This window comes from Populus alba, chromosome 2, assembly GCF_005239225.2.
Source record: "Populus alba chromosome 2, ASM523922v2, whole genome shotgun sequence".
Lineage (NCBI taxonomy): Eukaryota > Viridiplantae > Streptophyta > Magnoliopsida > Malpighiales > Salicaceae > Populus > Populus alba.
Window position 1 is genome coordinate 6,100,173 of NC_133285.1, and position 19,938 is coordinate 6,120,110.

At 33.4% G+C, this 19,938-nt stretch overlaps 2 protein-coding genes across 2 annotated transcripts; one reads left to right on the top strand and one right to left on the bottom strand.

Annotated features, from left to right (window-relative positions):
- The first annotated feature begins 3,591 nt into the window (after window positions 1-3,591).
- Window positions 3,592-4,649, top strand: LOC118028124 (transcription factor MYB73). Its single transcript, XM_035031657.2, has one exon. The coding sequence runs from the start codon at window positions 3,721-3,723 to the stop codon at window positions 4,432-4,434; it is 714 nt and encodes a 237-aa protein (XP_034887548.1). The 5' UTR covers window positions 3,592-3,720; the 3' UTR covers window positions 4,435-4,649.
- A 5,117-nt stretch (window positions 4,650-9,766) lies between these two features.
- LOC118028074 (CST complex subunit CTC1) lies at window positions 9,767-18,653 on the bottom strand. Its single transcript, XM_035031598.2, has 16 exons — window positions 17,481-18,653; window positions 17,234-17,352; window positions 16,911-16,985; window positions 16,727-16,805; window positions 16,523-16,585; window positions 16,328-16,405; window positions 15,975-16,166; window positions 15,094-15,198; window positions 14,674-14,952; window positions 13,988-14,482; window positions 13,215-13,847; window positions 12,966-13,057; window positions 11,767-11,968; window positions 11,527-11,632; window positions 10,697-11,031; window positions 9,767-10,359 (listed from the first exon to the last, which is right to left on the bottom strand). Exons 1-16 carry the CDS (start codon window positions 18,537-18,539, stop codon window positions 10,186-10,188), a joined length of 4,086 nt encoding a protein of 1,361 aa, XP_034887489.1. The 5' UTR covers window positions 18,540-18,653; the 3' UTR covers window positions 9,767-10,185.
- Window positions 18,654-19,938: the final 1,285 nt, after the last annotated feature.

Sequence of the window (19,938 nt, forward strand, 5' to 3'; positions counted from 1 at the left end):
AAATTAATATATTTTAGTGTTTTTAAAATATTTTAATATATTAATATTAAAAATAATTTTTAAAAAATAAAAAAATATCATTAATATATATTAAATTGCTCAACTGCTTCTTCGTGAAATTAGATATCAGGTCCACTATTAAACTCCAAAATCCATTAATATTAACACATCGGTAGCTAGTTCTCGTCATGATTGTGACTCATTTCATATTTTGTGGTGGTAGTTTTAAATTAAATTTGTTTTTATGTTTAAAATTTATTTTTTAAAAATAATTTTTTATATTTTTAAATTATTTTAATACATTAATTTTTTCTTTAGGAGTAATTATAAAAGTTTCCATAATCATTTGAGAAGTTTGGTGCATGGAGTTCAGGGGTATCAACCCTTTTTGTTTCCAAAGTAAAACTACTGCATGCATTTAATAGTCACATAGTTTTTTTAGTATTTTAGTAGTTTGTTGCAAAATGTTATGGAAGTGGATTAAAAGTAGTTATAAGGGTTTGTTGTTTTGCCTAATAGAAAATATTCTACATGTAAAATGTTTTCTCATAAAAGTATTTTACATGTGAAATATTTTTTAGTATTTTTCAATGAAGTATTCTACATGTAAAATATTTTTTAGTGGTGATAGTAATGATAAATAAGATGGTGTTGAGATAATAATGATGGTGGAGAGATGACGGTGGTGATAATGGAAGAAGTACTGGTGAAAGTGGATGTTGTAATGGGAGAGGAGCTGGGGGCGAAATGAAGATAATGGTTGAAATAATCTGATAATATTGTAAGTGAATTATTATTAGTAGAATATTTTACGGAACTTTATATACTAAAAATATTCTTCATTGATTAGTTTTTTTGTAAAATATTTTACGAGAACTAAACATAAGAAAATACCTTATGAAAATATTTTATAAAAAAAACATAAAAAATACTGGAAATATTAACTTGTAAAATATTTTACACAAAATAAATGGACTCTAAATGTTGCAAATTCAAGTTTAAGTTTCCTTAAAAAGACAAATAATGTCTTGCAATTATATATGCTCTTTCAAATGAAACTGGCTCTTGTAAATAATAGAAGCCTTTGTTAAACTGGTATTATGACATTAAACAAAAGAAAAGTAAAAATTATTAATATGATCAGATAATTGATATATTTTCTCAAATATAAAGATGTTAAAATAATAAATAATTAGGAAAGATTAGAGTCAATTCATAAGAAAATTAATGATACAAAACCACAAATAATAAAAAGAAACAAAGTTAAAGAGATCTAAAAACATGATATTAATGTAAATATTTACTAGATATAAAATAATTGTTAAAATTAGAGGATCCATCATTGATATTTCAAATAAAGTATAGTCAAAACTCTTTCTATTAACTCAATTAGAAACCATGCATAAAAAAAGATTACAATCGAACGATTTATCATTAATAATTCATTTTAAATTATTAACATAATCATGTTAATTATCAATATAGTCTTCTAAAAACCTCTATTTGTATGAATAATTTTGAACTGACTCCTCTCTCTCTTTTTAAATAAAAATATCTATTTGAAAATTAATTTTTTATCTCTATCATTATGTTTAGTAGTATTAAAAAAATAATAGTGAATGGAATTCATTTTTTAATTAAAGAAAAAAAATTAACCTCTTGAAAACAGAATTTTTGTTTCAATTTAAAAGAGGGAAAAACACTTGTTGTAAATTATTTTTAAAAAATAAAAATATATTATTTTAAAATAAAAAATATATAAAAAAACCGTTAAACTCTGAAAAGTCAATATATTCGAACTTCAGTTCACATTGTGAAAAGGAAAACACTAACAATCGACATATTTTCAGCACGATCGATCTGGTGTTATATAACTATGATGAAAAAAAAAACACTGACAATAGAAAGGCACGGGGGAGAGAGCAAATAATGTGGCTGTGAGTGAGATACACGATGAAAGAGGGAAGAGTGGAGTTAGTAGCTTTTGTTGAATAAACAACAAAGTCAAAGGGATTCAACTGGAATCACGTGAGATTCGTACAGGCTGGTTGTGGGACCTTCCTACGTGGAAGTCATCTCTCGAAAACAAACCTCTATAATTTAGTCCTTGGTTGTAACACTAGCTCTTTTTGAGCGGTTCTCTTTATTCCAGTTACTGAGGTTACGGATTTGTACTTCGAGCGCGTTGGATTGTTTTTGTGTCTAAAAAAAAAAATATATATATATATATATATATATATTTTTTTTTTAAAAAATTTTTTAGATAGTTTAGTATATTAATATTAAAAATAAAATTTTAAAAATAATAAAATATTATTTTAATATATTTTTAAATAAAAAACAACAGCTGTCGTGATTACAATCCCTATTTTATCAGCTGTAAATGAAGCCACCTAGTCAAAAAGGTTTCGCCCCCACTTCCGTTTTAAAACGTTTGAATTGTGTTAAACAGCTCTGTCCTTCCTGTCATGTTCTAAACGCTCGCCTCTCTCTCTCTCTCTCTCTCTCTCAAATAATGCTGGTAAAGGAAAGGCATTGTGACTGAAAAACTGTCGAGTACGAGGCTGATTTTCTTAATTTTCCTTTTCTACACCGATAAAATATTGCCATGTCTCGCCCGAATCCCGAAACTGCCCCTCTACCTTCACCCTGAACTTATTTCGAATGGTGATTCTTACGTTTGAGGGTAAGAGGCAGTTTGGAAACGTGATTCACCTCTATTTTTAAAAAGTTTTAATTTATTTTTTGTTAAAATTAAGTGTGGTTTGTACCTTTTAAATCGTCTTGATGTGCTGATTTTTAAAATAATTTTTTAAAAATAAAAAAAATCATTGACATATATTTCGACACGAAAAATTATTTGAAAAACAACTATTATCATAGTGTTAAACACACTCTAACTCTAAACCCTGGATACAGTTATTGAAAGCTTTGGCATGGCGCGTGCTTACTACATTCACTCAAGATTACTGAATATTGTGGCATGTAGTTCAAGCATGAGTTTTAAAACCACTTGATTATTTTACTTTAAGTATTCTTTTTAATTTTTATTGTATATATATTAGTGTCTTGTTCTTTTTCTAATGCACATTTTGCAACTATAAAAGCTACTATAATATTGTTTAGAGTATTTTATAAAAAAATATTTTTTTATATATATTTTTAATTTTTTTTAATATAATATATCAAAAATAATTTTTAAAAATAAAAAAATATCTTTTAATAAAAGAAACACTTTAAAAAATCAAACTCCCGAGTACAATCCCCTACAAAAATTATAATCATGTGCTAGGAGTCCTTATTTTCTTGATTGACACCTGACTAATCCTTTGGAAGCCCAAAATGGTCAAATGACAGGGGGCAGACTACCCAGAATCGGACCTGCAACAAAATTTGGTCGAAGAAAGGAATTCTCGAAAACAAAATAAAAAAAGTAAAGCGCGCGCGACCGAGGGAACGCACTTGTCCCCGTCTAGAGTCCCCCCATCAACTTTACAAAGGCCAGTTTCCTGGAAGAACCCTCTCTACCTATTTCTATTTCTATTAAAAAAGGAAGCTAGCCCATTGGGCACCGGACCAAGTTCATTCATCTCTCTCTCTCTCCATTCCACCTTCTTTCCCACTCCATATATAAATGTCCTTATCCAACTCTCAAGACCAAGCCCTTAACCCAAACTCTCTCCTTTTCTTTGAAGCTCACTCTTTGTGATTTTAATCGATATGGAAACAATGAACATGTGCTCTACTTCTTCTTCAGACTCTTCCGCTTCGGAGTCTTCTTTCAATGGCAGTAAAGCACCAAGAAGTACCGATAAATCTGCTAGAATTAAAGGTCCATGGAGCGCAGAGGAAGACAGGATTTTGACTGGGCTTGTTGAGCGACATGGACCAAGAAACTGGTCCTTGATAAGCCGTTACATAAAGGGCAGGTCCGGGAAATCATGCAGGCTCCGGTGGTGCAATCAGCTAAGCCCAAATGTGGAGCACCGTCCATTCTCTCCAGCTGAAGATGAAGCAATCCTGGATGCTCATGCCAGATATGGTAACCGATGGGCCACTATTGCCAGGTTGCTTCCGGGTCGTACTGATAATGCGGTCAAGAACCACTGGAATTCCACGCTGAAGAGAAGGGCAAGACAACGCCAAAGTCAAATGAATTTGGAAGGCAACTTTGATAGTAATTATGGCAACAATAACGAATGCATTGATATTAATATGACATCAGGATCTATGGCAGATGGCATGGTGAGAGAGGAGGAGGATGCGCTGACCGCGTTGACTCTTGCGCCACCGGGGATTGGTGGTGAAGTTTGTGGTAGCAATGGTGGAATGGTGGTGGAGAGGATGGCGGAGAGTTTGCCGGCTGGATTTTGGGATGTGATGAGGGATGTTATTGCAAGGGAAGTGAGGGAGTATGTGAGTTCTACACTATAAATGTGAGAGTCCTTCAGGGTTTCATTGATTAGGAGTAAATTAATTAGAGAAGAGGTGAAACAATGCCTGCTGTTGTTATTTTGGTTAATTTACTCAACCATTAAGAGTTTACCACTATGGGTTTTTTCATGTAAAACTCTTGGATTAGATTACCTTCATAGATCTTTTGTCTGCCAAATCTTGGAATAAAATTGACCCCCTCCGTTCTCCGGTCATTATCGATGTTTTTTATATGTATCCAAGATTTCATTATTTTTTTTAATTCTTTTTTCCCCCCCGCGCTCTTCTCCTTGAAATTAATTTAATATATCTGTTCATCTTAAAAATTGTTTGTGCTAGTTTTCAATTTTTTTTAAAAAAATGTACTAATTTACAAAAAAAACATTCTTGTTTGCATATAAATTATTTATTTATTTGATTAAACACAACTAGAAACCGAATTGCAATGATAAAACTAAGAATATATTTTTTAGAAGGGATTGAAACTCAGAATCGCAATGATAAGTGTAGAGGACATTTGTAACTGCATTCGAGATGGTGTTTTTTATTTTAAAAAAATTATTATTATTATTTTAATGTATTGATTTTAAAAATCATTTTTAAACAATTTAAAAATTATTTAAATATATTTTTAAATAAAAAATAATTTAAAAAACAACAAAAAACACACTCTTATAAACTATAAGTCTCAGCCTCAGACGTTATTCGTTTTTGCTGATATTAAGCGTTAATGCTTTCTTGCTGGCAGATACATATACATACACAATTGCAAATTCAGCCTAGTCCATCACGAGAAATTCAAAATTGGAGAACAAACACATTAAAATTATACTATTTGCTCAGTGCAAGATCATTTCATAACCTTGATTATCACTGAAGGAGAATTAATTATTCCAGAAAAACTTGATAATTAAGGTAGATTTGGCTAATATATGCCTTGTTAGTAGTGTTCATGAACCTTGACAAACAGCTGGCCAGATATCTATCATCATTAATGGTCGCCACCATGCATCTTGTTTACTGTCGCAAGATATCTATCATCAAATTTATCGATTGTGGCATGCTCGTTTATTCTTTTATCTGATTAAGAAATATAATTAGTGCTCCAAATTGAAAGAAAATTACTCTCAAGGCTCAAGATCCAAGAGAATATTAGTAATGGCGCTGCTGCTTAGACATGGCATGACGAAAACGGGAGCATTGCTCTCATCCAAGTGTGAAAACTTCACAGGGTTGCTGTCCCACTTTATAGCAGCAACACTCTTGGATTTTTTATATTTGATCAGGGCTGCAAAGGCGTGCATGTTCTAAATGTGCAAAATACTAAACGACACTCCATAATCGATGCATGGTCCTTGGTCACATTACATCCCCTTCCTACGACCACTCGACTGGTCTTTCTCATGGAGCCCAGCCCTGGCCCTCTTATTTGGAGTGTGAATTATCAACTTGTATCTATGCATTGAATATGTACGTACTGGGGTCAAAAGAATGTTTCAGGACAATACCAAAACACCGACAAAATATCTCTTCAGTTTTTAAAGCCTGATTTTGTTAGAAATGCAATTATAGATGATATAGCAGACAAAAAAAAATTGTAGGTGATTTCTATTCCGTTAGTAATATAATCATTAATGAATTTACAAACAAAATTATCACATCAAGCAAAAAAATCTAACGACAATAATTCCCTCGATGAAGTCATTGATGATTATAGCATATTACCGACATAATAAACTTATAGTAAATTTATTGGTGATTATATTCATATTATCAACAAATTAATCCATTGGAGAATTAAATCTAATAGTGAAAAGCCCTGTAATTCTCTCCAACCCTTTGAGGGACTAAGTTTGTCGGTAATTTTATTGGTATTTAATATTTATTTGGTATTAAATCTAATTATTTAAAAAAAAAACAATACAATTACAAAGAATAAAACATAATTAAATTAAATTAAAAAAGTAAATTTTTATTATTAATTTAAAAAATAGTATTAAATATAATTTATCCATCTAGGTAATAGAAGTTAGAAGAGGAGAAAGAGGTGTATCTTCATCGAAACTAGAAGGGCTATGAGGTGGAGCACAAGTACCAGTGAGAGATGCCAACATCTACTCAACAACATTCAATTTATCCATAAGTTGGGTTGTCTTGCCCTAAGTAGAGTTGTCTTAGCACTAAGTTGGGTTGTCGTATCTTGAACATATTCTTGTATGATCACTTGGACGGTCAGTGATTCCTGGCTCGATCTGGATCGCAAGGCCTCAACAATTGAGACACTATGATTTGCTCGCACATCCTCAATCGTAGTTTTAGAGAAATTATAAACCTGATTTCTATCGGATCCACCTGTAAATCCAACCTCCAACTACAAATCTAGATTAAGTTCTGAATAAGTCGAAAGATCATCTTCGTATCTCTTATGTAATTAGATATTATATGTTTCTTGAAAAAAAAATCAGCAAATATAAAAAAGAATGATAACATAGAAAAATGTTTGAATCCAACTTACCATGAAACTTTTGGGTTTGGCTTTCCACAAGCTGCTACACAATAGCTTATAAAAAGAAGCTACTGTTAGTTAAACATTTTCGTATAATATAACAATTTTAAAAAAAATTATTATATAAAACAAAATTTTACCATCTGTTTTGCATGTGAAACAAATGGAATGGATCCATCGGTGTGTGGTTATAGAACCATGAATCTCCTTGGTCCAATTCTTTGAAGTGGATTGTGACAATCTCAAGAAATGTTTTGACATCACGTATTGGAGATAAGCATTCTTGATAACCTCTAAGATGTGCAGAGGTTTGAAATCACTAGTCAATTCCTTTCTCACATACTTACAATATATAACTCAACACTAATATCAAAATAATCTAGATAACCTCTAAGATGTGCAAACATTTAAAATTTAGTTTTTTTATTCAACTCAAGTATAGTGAATTAACCTCTTCGAATGATGTTGGTCTTACATGTATAAAATCGATAAGTCATCTAGCACTGTATCCACAACCAAGTGGTTCTATCTGTCAACATAGCTAGAAGCAAATGAATCTTTTCAAGTTTGAACTATGTCTGTTGTTAAACTTTTTTTTTTTTTTTAATAAAACCATTGGTTTTCCTGGGCCCAAACCCCATTTTCAAGCCATTTTTTGCTAAAAATAAAATAAAATAACACCCTTATAATATATATAAAAAAACTAATTTATCAAACTAAAAAACTCAAAAAAATCCATGAATACAAAATCAAACTAGTCAAGAATTTTCTTTTTTGGCTTCAATATGTTTTTTGAGGCAATATTGAGATTCAAAACAACCACTATCAAACTTTTATTGTCGAATGAAACTCGTTAACACCAAAATATATATTTTTTTGTGCCCTAAATTGATGGAAACCAATGACTTTATCTCTTTTCTCCGACATCTGGCGACTTTCTCTCATATCTCAAATTCAAGGACTAAAAAATAAGAAAAATAATTTTTTGGATCAAAATTGAGTTTTTAAAAATTATAGGAACTATGAAGGTTGAAAAGAGAAAGTAGAAGGATACAAATGAATTTTTAAATCAAAATTTAGATTGGTGATGAAATTTTTCAATAGTCTACACTTTGGTCACGTATGTTTTAATTTGTCCTAAACTCAACAAATGATACCTCAATTTAGACATAGAAGAGCACAATAAAAAAAATTAAGGAGTAGAAAATTTACTCCAATTAATGTTCGAGACGTTTCAATGTATGTGAGCGTGTGTATATCACAAACGACCAATCTAGAATCCATTTACGAAGAAACCCGATCTTATTAGAAATTCTTCCTCGTGCAAAAGTGAAAACATGAATAAGGTATCAAAATAATAATAATTCATAATATTAAGTTACCTTTTCTCGAATGCCATTTGTGCTCGCTAATAGAAAGGCCTTAGGAGGGAGCAGACCCCATTGGTGAATAGAGCTGGGCAATACAACCCTAGAAACTTGTATCTTACTAAGATTATTATAAAACCCAATATGGTTTGCCTATTCAAACCAGTGATGTATGATCAAATTAAACATATCAAATTTGATGGACTTGATAAATTAATTTTTAATTTGATATACCAAATCTAGATCTGATTTGATTTCAAAAAATTTCATTACTTTGAAATGATATATACTCATCCAAAAGTAATTTAGATATTATTCCAACTATTCAAACCAGTGCTATAACTATGCTCGGTAATTACTCCTGTGAAGAACGAGGAACAAAATGGATCTGATTGCACCTTGTTCGCCACCACTAGTGCGATTGCAAGTTAACCTTATTTGTTTTTGCATTTTAAAACCGTTTTTAAAAAAGTTTAAAAATTTTATTTTGCTTCAAATTAATATTTTTTTGGTGTTTTTAAATCATTTTGATGCACTGATGTCAAAAATAATTTTAAAAAAATAATAAAAAAAATATTATTTTAATACATTTATAAGTAAAAAGCACTTTACAAAGCAATCACAACTACACTTTCAAATACGCTAACAAAACACTTTCCTTTTTAGCATATGCACAAGCCTGGCTATTCTAGGATATGTCTAGGAACCCTCCATATGCTAGATCAATTAAACGTGTTTGAAAGTGTGGTTGCAATTGTTTTACTCGGAAATATATTAAAATAATATTTTTTTATTTTTTAAAATTAATGTATCAAAATGATCTAAAAATATATAAAAAATATTAATTTAAAAAAAATAAAAAAAAATAAATGTTTTTAAAAGCACTTTTAAAATACAAAAACAAACAGGATTTAAACCCTGCATTTTGATCAAAGGACATGATGCCAAACACACCCTTAACAACCCATGCACCATATTCTCTCTCGAGTGCCCGTTTGTCACATCGACAAGACACAATTTGACTCAAAACTGACCAGTCCCAACTGTTCCATCCACCTCATAGAAACCTGCAATCCTTGCGTGTAGTTGAGTTATGCATGTAAATTTCACCAGTTTTTACACGGTGTCCAAAACAGACACCACTGACTAAAGTTATCCACAGAAAATCATATAAGAAATTACATCGCATATGGGTACCAGCACAGTAAATTTCACTTTGTGTTATGAGGATCCATTCCTTGGTCGGATTGAAAGTCCATTGTTATAAGACTCGCAAAAAAAAGAAGTTTTTCAAGATTTTAAAAAAAGGTAATGATGTCATTTTGGAAAAAAAATCAAAACTACGTTTTTTACTTGGTTGACCTGTCAACTTCTGTGACAAGATTACAAGTAGCTTGAGATGTCGAAAAAGCAAGCACGGGCTAACTTAAAAACATTGTTGGAGTTCATGACCCCATCATCAGGCAAACCAAGAAAAGATACATGCTTTGAAAAGAGTACATGATACAATACAGCATGTATATGCTCAGAAGGCTTATATGAGGTTTCTTAAAATGTCTTTCGTATATACAAACTCCTAGGTCGATCATTATGTTGTATCTGGAATTTGATTACAGAATCTTATCGAATGTGGAAGAGGAGATTCTATGCTTGGGTACAGAATGATATGCTTGGGTCAATAAATCATATACCTACAATAATAGCAGTAAATCCCAGAATGCCACTGTAGGTAAGACAACAGGTACACAAACACATGGCAAAAAGGTCCCCGGACTCGCAGGATTATGCTGCCTGGCCCCTACAACACAACTAAGGAGCAGAACTAGCAAGGAAGTCGCTTCACATCCAGGAAATATCAGCGGTACAAGAAACAAACGTTTACCTTCTTAGCTGTTCTTGAACCATGTTCCAGGCCTCGGTACGAGTATCCGTGTAACAAACTTCCCTAGCCCATACATTCTGCATGGGATGCGGGGCCATCTCCATTTGCATAAGGTGCTCCTTTTCCAACTGATTAACAGCATTCAACTCCATCGCACTTGCTGTAACAGTCTGTCAATAGCAAAAGATGTGTTACAGTGTTATGGGAGCTCAAACCAAAATTTTTTAGAATCTTGCTCATATGACAATGTGAAGCCATCTTGTTTTTCTATATCCTATGAAACCATTGGAAAACTCCATATTTCAGGTTACTTTTGCCATATCCCATGGAAATATTGGAGAACTCAATATTTCAGGTTACTGGACAGCGATTAGATTGACATAGAACTAAACCAAAATTATTTAGTTCCGGATGATTCACTGTCCTGAACTCGAGATACAAAATATTTATTGTACTTTGGTGGTTTAATTTCTCCATGAATTCGTTTCAGATTCGGTTTAAACTTACCCAAAATGTTCCAAAGCAAGCATGGAAGATTATGAATTTCAGGAGGTTGTCATCTGAGCTGCTAAGGTCATCATCTGAACTGACAGAAACATTAAGATCTTGATATGAAGAATCTACCATTGAACCATGGTTTTTCACGACAATCCTGTGATGCTTCTTTAACATCTTTTCAAGATGATACATAGTGGTTTTCCAGGAACTGTTGGTAATCCCTACCCACTTTAATGTGCAGCCACTGCTTTCAAAAGCTCTCATCGGAAGTTCTTCATGCAGCCTTAACAAAGTTGCTGCTCTTTCAGCATTAGCCCAGCAATAACATGATGATGATCCATCATCTATACATGCAAAGAGAGGATAATATGATTGCATAGGAATTAGAAAGAAAAATGTCCAATGAAAAGACAAAAGACAGCTTGTAAATGATATCTTTTTGTATTCCATTGTGCATCTTTCACAAGTGCCTCAATATACACGCAGGGGGCTGTCTAATTCATGATAAATTAAAGCCCGACTACAATTAATTTAATAAACCATTTAGCCATCACATAGTTTTACAATTAACAATAGCTTTAATTCAATAATGCAAAAGGTGCTGCATAACAAGGCACATTGTGGATCCATTTAGTATGTGCTCTATTTTCTTGTTTCACAATAAAGAACTCCCAATTGAGGTTTGATTAAAGCTGTTTACAACACTGCAAACACAAATACAATGTTTTGACTTTTCAAGGTAGAGAGATGGCACAAGTTGTCCGCCCAAAGTGAGAGAAAAGTGATTAATACCATATAGTCATGATATAAATGCTTTATAAAGATGAGAAATAACTTACCCAACACAAAAGAAGCAAGTGGAATGTCAAGAAAATGTTGTGTGGAGTTAACTTTTGATGCCAAATATTTTCTGTTCTCCAGAACCAGGACATGAACAGCAACAACCTATCATAAACATGAGCAAATAAATCATGGTTACAAGTATTTCACACAATTAATGTTCACTTCTTCCTATCTGGCAATAACAAATTACAAAGGAAGGATGCAACAGATAAATTCATGAATCTAACAAAAATTACCCTGCAATAGAACTTCACAGGCTTGCTCTCTGTGCATTGATTCAATTCTGAAATCATAACAAACGAAACTTTGTCCAAAGAGGCAGCTGATGATCTGTACAACCACAAATCAGAAGAATTTTCCTGGGATGCTTCATTTGCAACCCTTATGGAATTGATCACTATAAATGAAGCAGGAGTCAGCATCAATCTATTTGTTCCCCTGAAAAAACAAGAAACAACAATTGATAATATGCTAACTTCTTACTGAACCATAAAGGACTGGTTTAGGAGCAGGTTTCGCAAAGAAGCTTAACATGAAGGGGAGACACGGTTCATAAATAACATTATTAAAGGGAAGAGCAAAGGATACTGAAGGATAGATCAGCCACTATGCAAACAACAGATCATACATGTCAAGTATAACAATAGCACAACTTTAAACATAATAACGTGAGTATGAACACAAATTGGTGTATGCATTATCATTATTACTCATGCAAGATCTGAAACTAATAACAATATACACATAGCCAAGAACTCTAATAAATACAGCTTTCAACAAAACTCCCTGACTGTAGATTGTAAAAACAGATATCTCAGGAACCCTATATTGCTCCATACCACATTGTACTGTAAAAAATGAGCCAATAATGTCATTTTGGACACTGAGCAAGCAATTATTCCCGGCCCCCAAACTAGGGCCCAGTTTGCAATTATACCTCTCTTTTCAAACCAGTAACTGCAAATGCTACTCTTTTACAGTTTTACACAAAGCGGTGAAACTTTCCCCTTGCCATCAACTTTAGATGCAATATCCAGTGCTTATCTGCACTTATTTTCTTATCACAGCACTTAAAATCTTAATCTTTTCGGTTTTTGACACAGAAGGATATGGAATGAAAATAGATACTCAAGAGGACTTTGAAGAAACTACGTTCTTACAACTACCCCTAAAGCAAAATTGTATAACAACCTCTTCCGATACCTGGAAGGTCCTTTTCTTTTCTTTTTTTCTTTTTTGGTAAAGCTATTATAACATCCTCCGATATACAAAGTTCAAGAAGCACTAGTTCAATGTTGAGAGCTGATGAGATCCATATTCCAAAAATTAAAAAAGAAATGTTACAAAAGTATTGCAATAACATCCGAATGAGGTACTATAAAATAGACCAATATAATTCAAGCATTACAGCTCATGACTTTTTTGGATTCCATACCTCAATTTAAGAACTCGATGAAATGTAGCATTTACACCAGCTCCAAATCCAACAGCATATGCATGTTTGCTCAAAGAACCAAAAATTCTCACCTATTACATGAATCCCATCATTAATAAAAAAATCTCTAATAGAAAAAAAAATAATACAGCAAGATGAAGCAGTTATATATAAATGAAAATTAAAAGTGGAGAATTAAATCAGAATACACAACTTCCAGGTTACGGAGACAGTCTGAAAGGAAATTACCATTTGCTTGTCTACTAAAACATGAACACAACAACTGCTTGGAATCCCCTGAAAGCATCCCATATGAGGAATGTCACTCACGGTTTCACAGCTTGAATGAGCATTGGCCAAATTGGAGTTTAAAGAATGAAGGGCAACAACATTGCCAAGCACAGATATTAAATTTCCTTCAGGGAAAACACAACAGGAATTGGAAGATGAGAAGGGTGTACTAGATGCAGACATTTTGGTCATAAAGTGAGGAGATCTACTAAAAGCCTCTTCTGGCATCACAACTGGCATGAAGCCTTCTTTCATTTTGTTAAGCTTCAGTACCAAAAGATGCATTGTATCAGCAGAGAGATGAAGCTGGACATCTGAGCATTCTGGAGAATTTCCAGTAGACCTCCTGAGAAGTAGCTCAACTTGATTTTTCATCAGAAACTCTTCATTGCTTAGAGAAGAATCACCAGGAGGAGCATCATCTAATGATTTATCATTTATAACATCATCAGAAGAGAATGAAAGGCTCCACAGACACATTCTGGAAGAGACACAAATTTTACCACCACCAGTATTGTTGTAGTCCTTAAGACAGCAAAAAGATTCTTCTTTATGGTGCTTTATTACATAGTAACCCCCAATCTGCAGCATCTGCAATTTAGATGAAAGTCAATGTAAATTGTCCTATATGGTAAGTAAAATAGCAAAACTATTTTATCATCCCTGCACTGGATGAATACCAAACACTGAAAATTTAGGGAAATGAAGAAAACAGAGGGGATCTGACACACCTGATACCTGAAAAAACTGTCAGAACTGAACTCCAGCAATATCTTCCTGCCACTTGGTTTATAATCAGCACCAATCTTTACCTTGCAATCTGTGCAGCACAACTTCCCTGAACTAACCAAGTTGTGACTGTTGGCATTTCTAGCAATGGCCAAACATGGAATTTCAGGACAACTCGGTTCTCCACATTTCCACTTAGTTGATTCCCTAAGAGAACCAGAGCAAGCGCTCAGCTCACTGCCAACATAGTTCTGATCATCAGCCAAAACTGAAACAAAAGCCTGGCTGGGCATGCAATCCATCTTACACTTCTTATTGGGTAAATATTCTTCGTTGTTTTCACCAATGTAATGTCTCCCGGCTTTGTTCAACCAAATCCTTGAAATCTCACCAGAATGTGCAATTGGATCCATGCCTGCAATAGACAGGTCCCAAGGCAGGACAACGGCCTCAACAAACACATTGGCCCTGTTTGGTATCACTGGATCACCTTGTAACTGTGGACATGAATGTAGAAAGATCAGAATTCTGTAACTGAACAAAGCAATGTAGTTATTAAACAAGCAAACAGAAACTCTTTTTTCTTTTTTACTTTTTTAACTTCTTGGACTCATACAGTGGAGGGAAAATTACTTGGAGCATGTTTTATAAGCCTTGATAATACTCTATTTCGCATATGCAGGCGTACCTTATGTAGAAAAGGATATTTGTGTGAGATCCAAATCAAGTGAAATCTTCCACTTTGAAGTTCCTGAAGATCTTCATTAAAGGGCATGGAAGGATAAAAGCAAAGATTTTTGCAGGTTGCATGGCTTAAGTGAAAATAGGAATATATTGCCAAGTTCATCTCTGTTGCCCGTGGCACATAATGAAAGATATGGCTGCATGAGAGAGACTCGTTGTTGAGCAACCCCAAATGATCCACAACTTTAGGCATGCCTTCCATAATGAGACTATAGTCAACAACCTGTAAAATGAAGCCAAAACAAAGTGACAAAAGATACTTGAAAAATCTATTTGAAAGACGAGTGCATATAATCTATAAACTTCAAATACATTAAGCGGACAAGATGATGGGAAAAGGTTTTGGAATCATCATTAGCTACACCTCATAGATGTTGTTGGTCTTCCAAGTGGATGGAAGGTCGGGTACCAGAACATCGATGCTTCCAGTCGCATCAACTAACTGCAACCTTCCAGAAGATTGAGAGATCTGGAGGATCAGTAAAAATATTTATAAAATCAAAAGGAGCTTATAACTTCATCCATATCAACTTGACAAAATTAGAAAAGATTGAGAAGAGCCCAAAAAGTGCAAGGGACAGCATCTAGACAAACAATGATGCACCTATAAACAAACACACATACACACTCAAACTGCATGTATAATTTAAAAACAAATACAAGAAGCTCATTTTGTGCACTCATCCACTTATTAAGATAACTTATTTTCTGTATAAATCTAATTGGCACTTATGGACAGCAGTGTTTTACTAGTCAATCTATATCAAAGACCACTTTTGCATATCCATCATCATTAAGCTAAGTTTTACAAAGTTAAGTTTAACCCTTTGTTTTCTCTAAACAAGCCTTTTGAACCTAGGTTGAGAATTGCAAAAATATCCAGCACCCATGCTACAATTTATCATAATTTGCTGGTTCTACCCTCACAATTATTATAAGTACCCTTTTTACAATATTGAAATAATAAAATCAACATAATATTGCCTAATCTTAAGTACATTCTTCTCCTATTTCTTACCAATCACCCATGCATCCTCTTCTTCATCAATAACCTGAACAATTACACTACAGATGTCCACCCATGCCTCATTTACATGTTTATCCATTAATATGTTAATACAGTGGGGGGGAAATGCCGTCCATGCTTGCTTCTGCATGTCAAAGCTGAATATTTGACCAGAATAGCACAAACAGTTGCACTAGTAAAGTCTACTACATGCTCTACATTGAAGTTACATCTCTAACCTTCAGACTTCCAAGTAAAAGAATGCCTATATCTTCACTCGAAAAATTCCTCCTCAATGGCAAACAATAAGATGTCCTTTCATGTGACACTAAGTTAAAGCGAGATTTTTCCTGTGAAGTATGACAGTCCTTTGATACTGTCCTCATCCACATGTTATCACAATGACTGAGCAAAATAGAGACAGGTGCCACCTGAAAAAAGTAGAAGGAAAATGAACCTTTGCTTTCATATGACCATGTTGGCTAAAAAATAATATGACCACTTCATACAGTCAGATCAAATCAGCCCTCAGATGAGCTGATGCAAGCTGTTGCAAAGATGTTTTGAATGGGGCTCAAAACTAAAAGCTTACCAATTTCAGGTTACCATGATATGGCTCACTACCACAGCCACATGATTCATGCCTGCATAATTCTGTCAGTACTCCAAGCTGCCAAGTTGAAAGGAAAAAAAACACTCATTACAAGGTAATATATGTATATATGTATGTATGTATAACAAAAAAGACTGGTATCAGTTTCATCTAACTGTGGATTTACCAATTTACCCGAGCTCGAAAAATTGATTCAGGTAAATGTGATCTAGCAAACATCTGAGCTAGCCCTTCCTTCTAATAACACCTTGCACCCATCCATGTCAAGTTAGCATATGATATCAAGGCTTATAAGCATGGATGTTAAAAGGAATGCACATGCACAGGAAACTCCAACCAGTTCTTTGACAGAAGCAAAACCTAGAGAGAGTAAATTACATGTTTTGATCCCAGAATCTCCTTTTCAGATAACATCCCAGCAAACTTCTTTCGAAAGCATGAAATAACAAGCAGTGTCCTGAAACTCAGCCATCATATGTAAAGTAAATCAATAAAAAATTTAATGCATTCCAATCATCCTGTAAAATATTGAATTTCCCAGGACCACGCTCAGATTCCATACCATAGTCTGGCAGAAAATGTCAAGGACTCAATGAACTTCCCCAGCTGACTCTGTGACTGGGCCACCATATGGCATCTGCAGTATACAATTGAATCGGTAACATAACATGTGGGCCAGGTTATAATGTTCTAAAGAAGTTACTACATGTTTTTCTACCACTCAGCGAGACAAACTTTCAAATATCAGGGCACATGCCAAAATTAATACAGAATCAGTTTCGGTCCATTATCAGAAATGGTACCGCTCAATTTCCATGAGAAGTAAGCATAAGCCCACAATAATCGTTAAGAGAAGTTCAAGAGACATAATTTAGTAGCCCATACCCAGTTTCCAATGGGGAGAACGATTCCACAGTAATGCTAGTTTTGAAGCAAGCCCCAAGTACGAGCATTTTTGTCCAAGAAAATTTTGGATTCACGAAATGGACATTCCTCGCTGATATCTAAAACAAAAACTAATGATGAGAAAAAAACCGGGTTGCCACTCTCATCAGTTAAAGTGATCAAACTTTAATTGTACTAAGTGAATTATTTTAGATAAAAAAAAAGGTAGAAAGTTTAGTTCACTTACAATCGCACCCTCTCTAAGACTATGTGGTGCAGTAACTAGCTGATCCGTTAATAAAAGCCACACTTCCTTGTCCAATTCAACAACCATCCCTTGCATATACACACCTCTAACAACTCCGGTATAAACACCACATTCCCCATTCCCTTGGATAGCATTTCTCGAGAACGGTGGCCATTTCTTCAACACTTTTGGCAATTGCAAAACAGAATATTCAGTAGTCACAAACATCAATTGAGACTCCTCTTTTCCTATAAAAACTAACTTCTTTTTCAACCCAGATAGCATAATCACAATACCTACAAGCTTCGTAATCACAGGATGCCAACACCACGAAGCACCACAAAAATACACAAAGGAAGGTTTTGTAAAAGAATGAGAATCGTTTCCTTGATCTATGCTATGCGAAAACTTAATTGATTCTGGAGAATTACATGTTTTACACTGACAAACCATAATTCGCGCAACAAACCCTCGAAGATTTTGTGATTTACCATCACCAATTGAACAAGGAACAATAAAAACAGGACTTATCGATTCAATTGGACCGTTAACGCTATAACGTGCCTTGGATTGATCTTCTTCATTGGAAGGCGAACCTGAAACTAATGGAAATAAATCGAAGGAACTCGAACTGCGAGATATTACACTGCTGGATGAATCTACAAAACTCCATTTGATAATCTCTAAGAAGCCACCATCACAGAAATGTTTCAAAGGAATGAAATTCCAAGCGAGAACTCGAATCCTCTTCCCGACTATATTGACACGGAAATCGAGAATATCACAGCAGACTGTGGATGAATCATCGGAAAATCGAAAGCAATTCCTGATTGGACATTTTAGGGTTTCGGTCGGGAGAGTTAAGGTTCCGAGTAAGATCACTGAGTGGTTCAAAGGAGTAAGAATTTTAGGGTTAGGGTTTGTGGAAGGTGGTGGCGGTTGAGATTGGGGTTTTTGGTTTGTTGAGTTTAGTTTGGATTTGAGAGAAGATGTAGCGGTGAATGGCTGAGCACGGAGAACTAGCTCTTTGACTGTGAGCACTGCAGCTGTTTCTTCCATGAATTTGCAATCGATTGATGAGTCAGGTTGAGTGAAGCTTAGCTGAGTGTGAGCGAAAAGGGGAATGTGAAGAACAGAGCGGGAACCAGAAAATCTTTTAAAAGGCTTTTCTTTTGCTGTCCGCTGAGATGGGGCCAGCAATGGGTTTGACTTTAGGGCCTATTGATATTGCTTTTGGTCACACCTTTTGGGCTCGTGAAAGAAGATACCTTTATGGCCCTGCAGATTTATTTAAGAATTTAAGCTGTTGATCCCTTTTTTTTTTTTTTTTCCTGTGATTCTGACTTACTATCCAAAATATTTTAATCTAAAAAAATATTAAAATTTTTATGTAGTTTTTTATAATTTTAATATAATGGTATTAAAAATAAAAAAATATTAGTTATTATTTAATATATTTTCAATAGAAAAAATAATTTTATACCACGTTATCGTACTAGGTGTCGCCTGTTTTTATTTAGGCACCCTTTCTTTAGCGTCCCTAGTGTTCCAAACAAAAGCTGAATTTAACTCGTGGGGTTTTTAATTTTTTCTTCTTTTTTTCCCTTTTCCTTCTTATTTTTAGCACTAAACTTGCAAAAAATAAAAGTTTTCAATCACCTTATTATTTTTTTATATCTGGTCCTTATATTGTTTTTTATGCATTTTATTTTAGATGATTTATAAAATTGAATATTTTTCAAGTTTATCCATTCAATTTTTTATCTTTTATATTTGGTCTTCATTTTCTTAATTGATATTTATTTTATTTGATATGATTTTTAAAAGTTTATTCTTTTTACTGTTTCATTATTTTTAGGGTTTTTTCTACCAATTTGATCCTCATTACTTAATTGCTATTTTTTTCCTTGAAAAATTTCTTAGATTAATTTTTTATTTATTTCATGCTCCAACGTTTAATTTGTTAGAAGTTAAGCTTTTAGATTGAACCCGGAACAAGGATTTCATGGGTTACGAGTTTTGAAGATTAGTCTAGTTTTAGAAAATAACTCAGGTTTACTTGGTTTTTTTTCTTCTTTTTTTCAAGATCATATTTTTTTAAAAAAAATTTCATCACTCCATGTTGACATAATTTAAGATTGAATTTTGTTATTTTCTTTATATTGGATTTTTCATTAATTTTGATAATAACCTGTGTTATCTTGAATCTTGTTATTTATCATTCTATGTTCAATTTATCTTCTTTTTTTTTAAATTTTGTTTTAAAATTAAATTATATTAATTTATTAAATATAAAAATGAGATGCCTATCTCATAATATTTTGATTAGTTTGCTTTCTAGTTCGTTAATCTAATGGCACGTGCGACCTCTCTTAGTATCAATATGAAGCCTTTTGCAATAGCCTTTAAATCGTCTTGATAATCTATTTCTAGTGGTTGAGCAATGTCCACATCAAAG

Bases quoted from the DNA above. Each gene is read 5' to 3' on its own strand.
- LOC118028124 (XM_035031657.2), top strand. From the start codon at position 3,721: ATGGAAACAATGAACATGTGCTCTACTTCTTCTTCAGACTCTTCCGCT.
- LOC118028074 (XM_035031598.2), bottom strand. From the start codon at position 18,539: ATGGAAGAAACAGCTGCAGTGCTCACAGTCAAAGAGCTAGTTCTCCGT. The intron at 16,806-16,910 runs GTATGGAATCTG...GCTGAGTTTCAG, and splicing joins ACATTTTCTGCCAGACTATG to GACACTGCTTGTTATTTCAT. The intron at 16,586-16,726 runs GTAATTTACTCT...AGGTGTTATTAG, and splicing joins AGATTCTGGGATCAAAACAT to AAGGAAGGGCTAGCTCAGAT.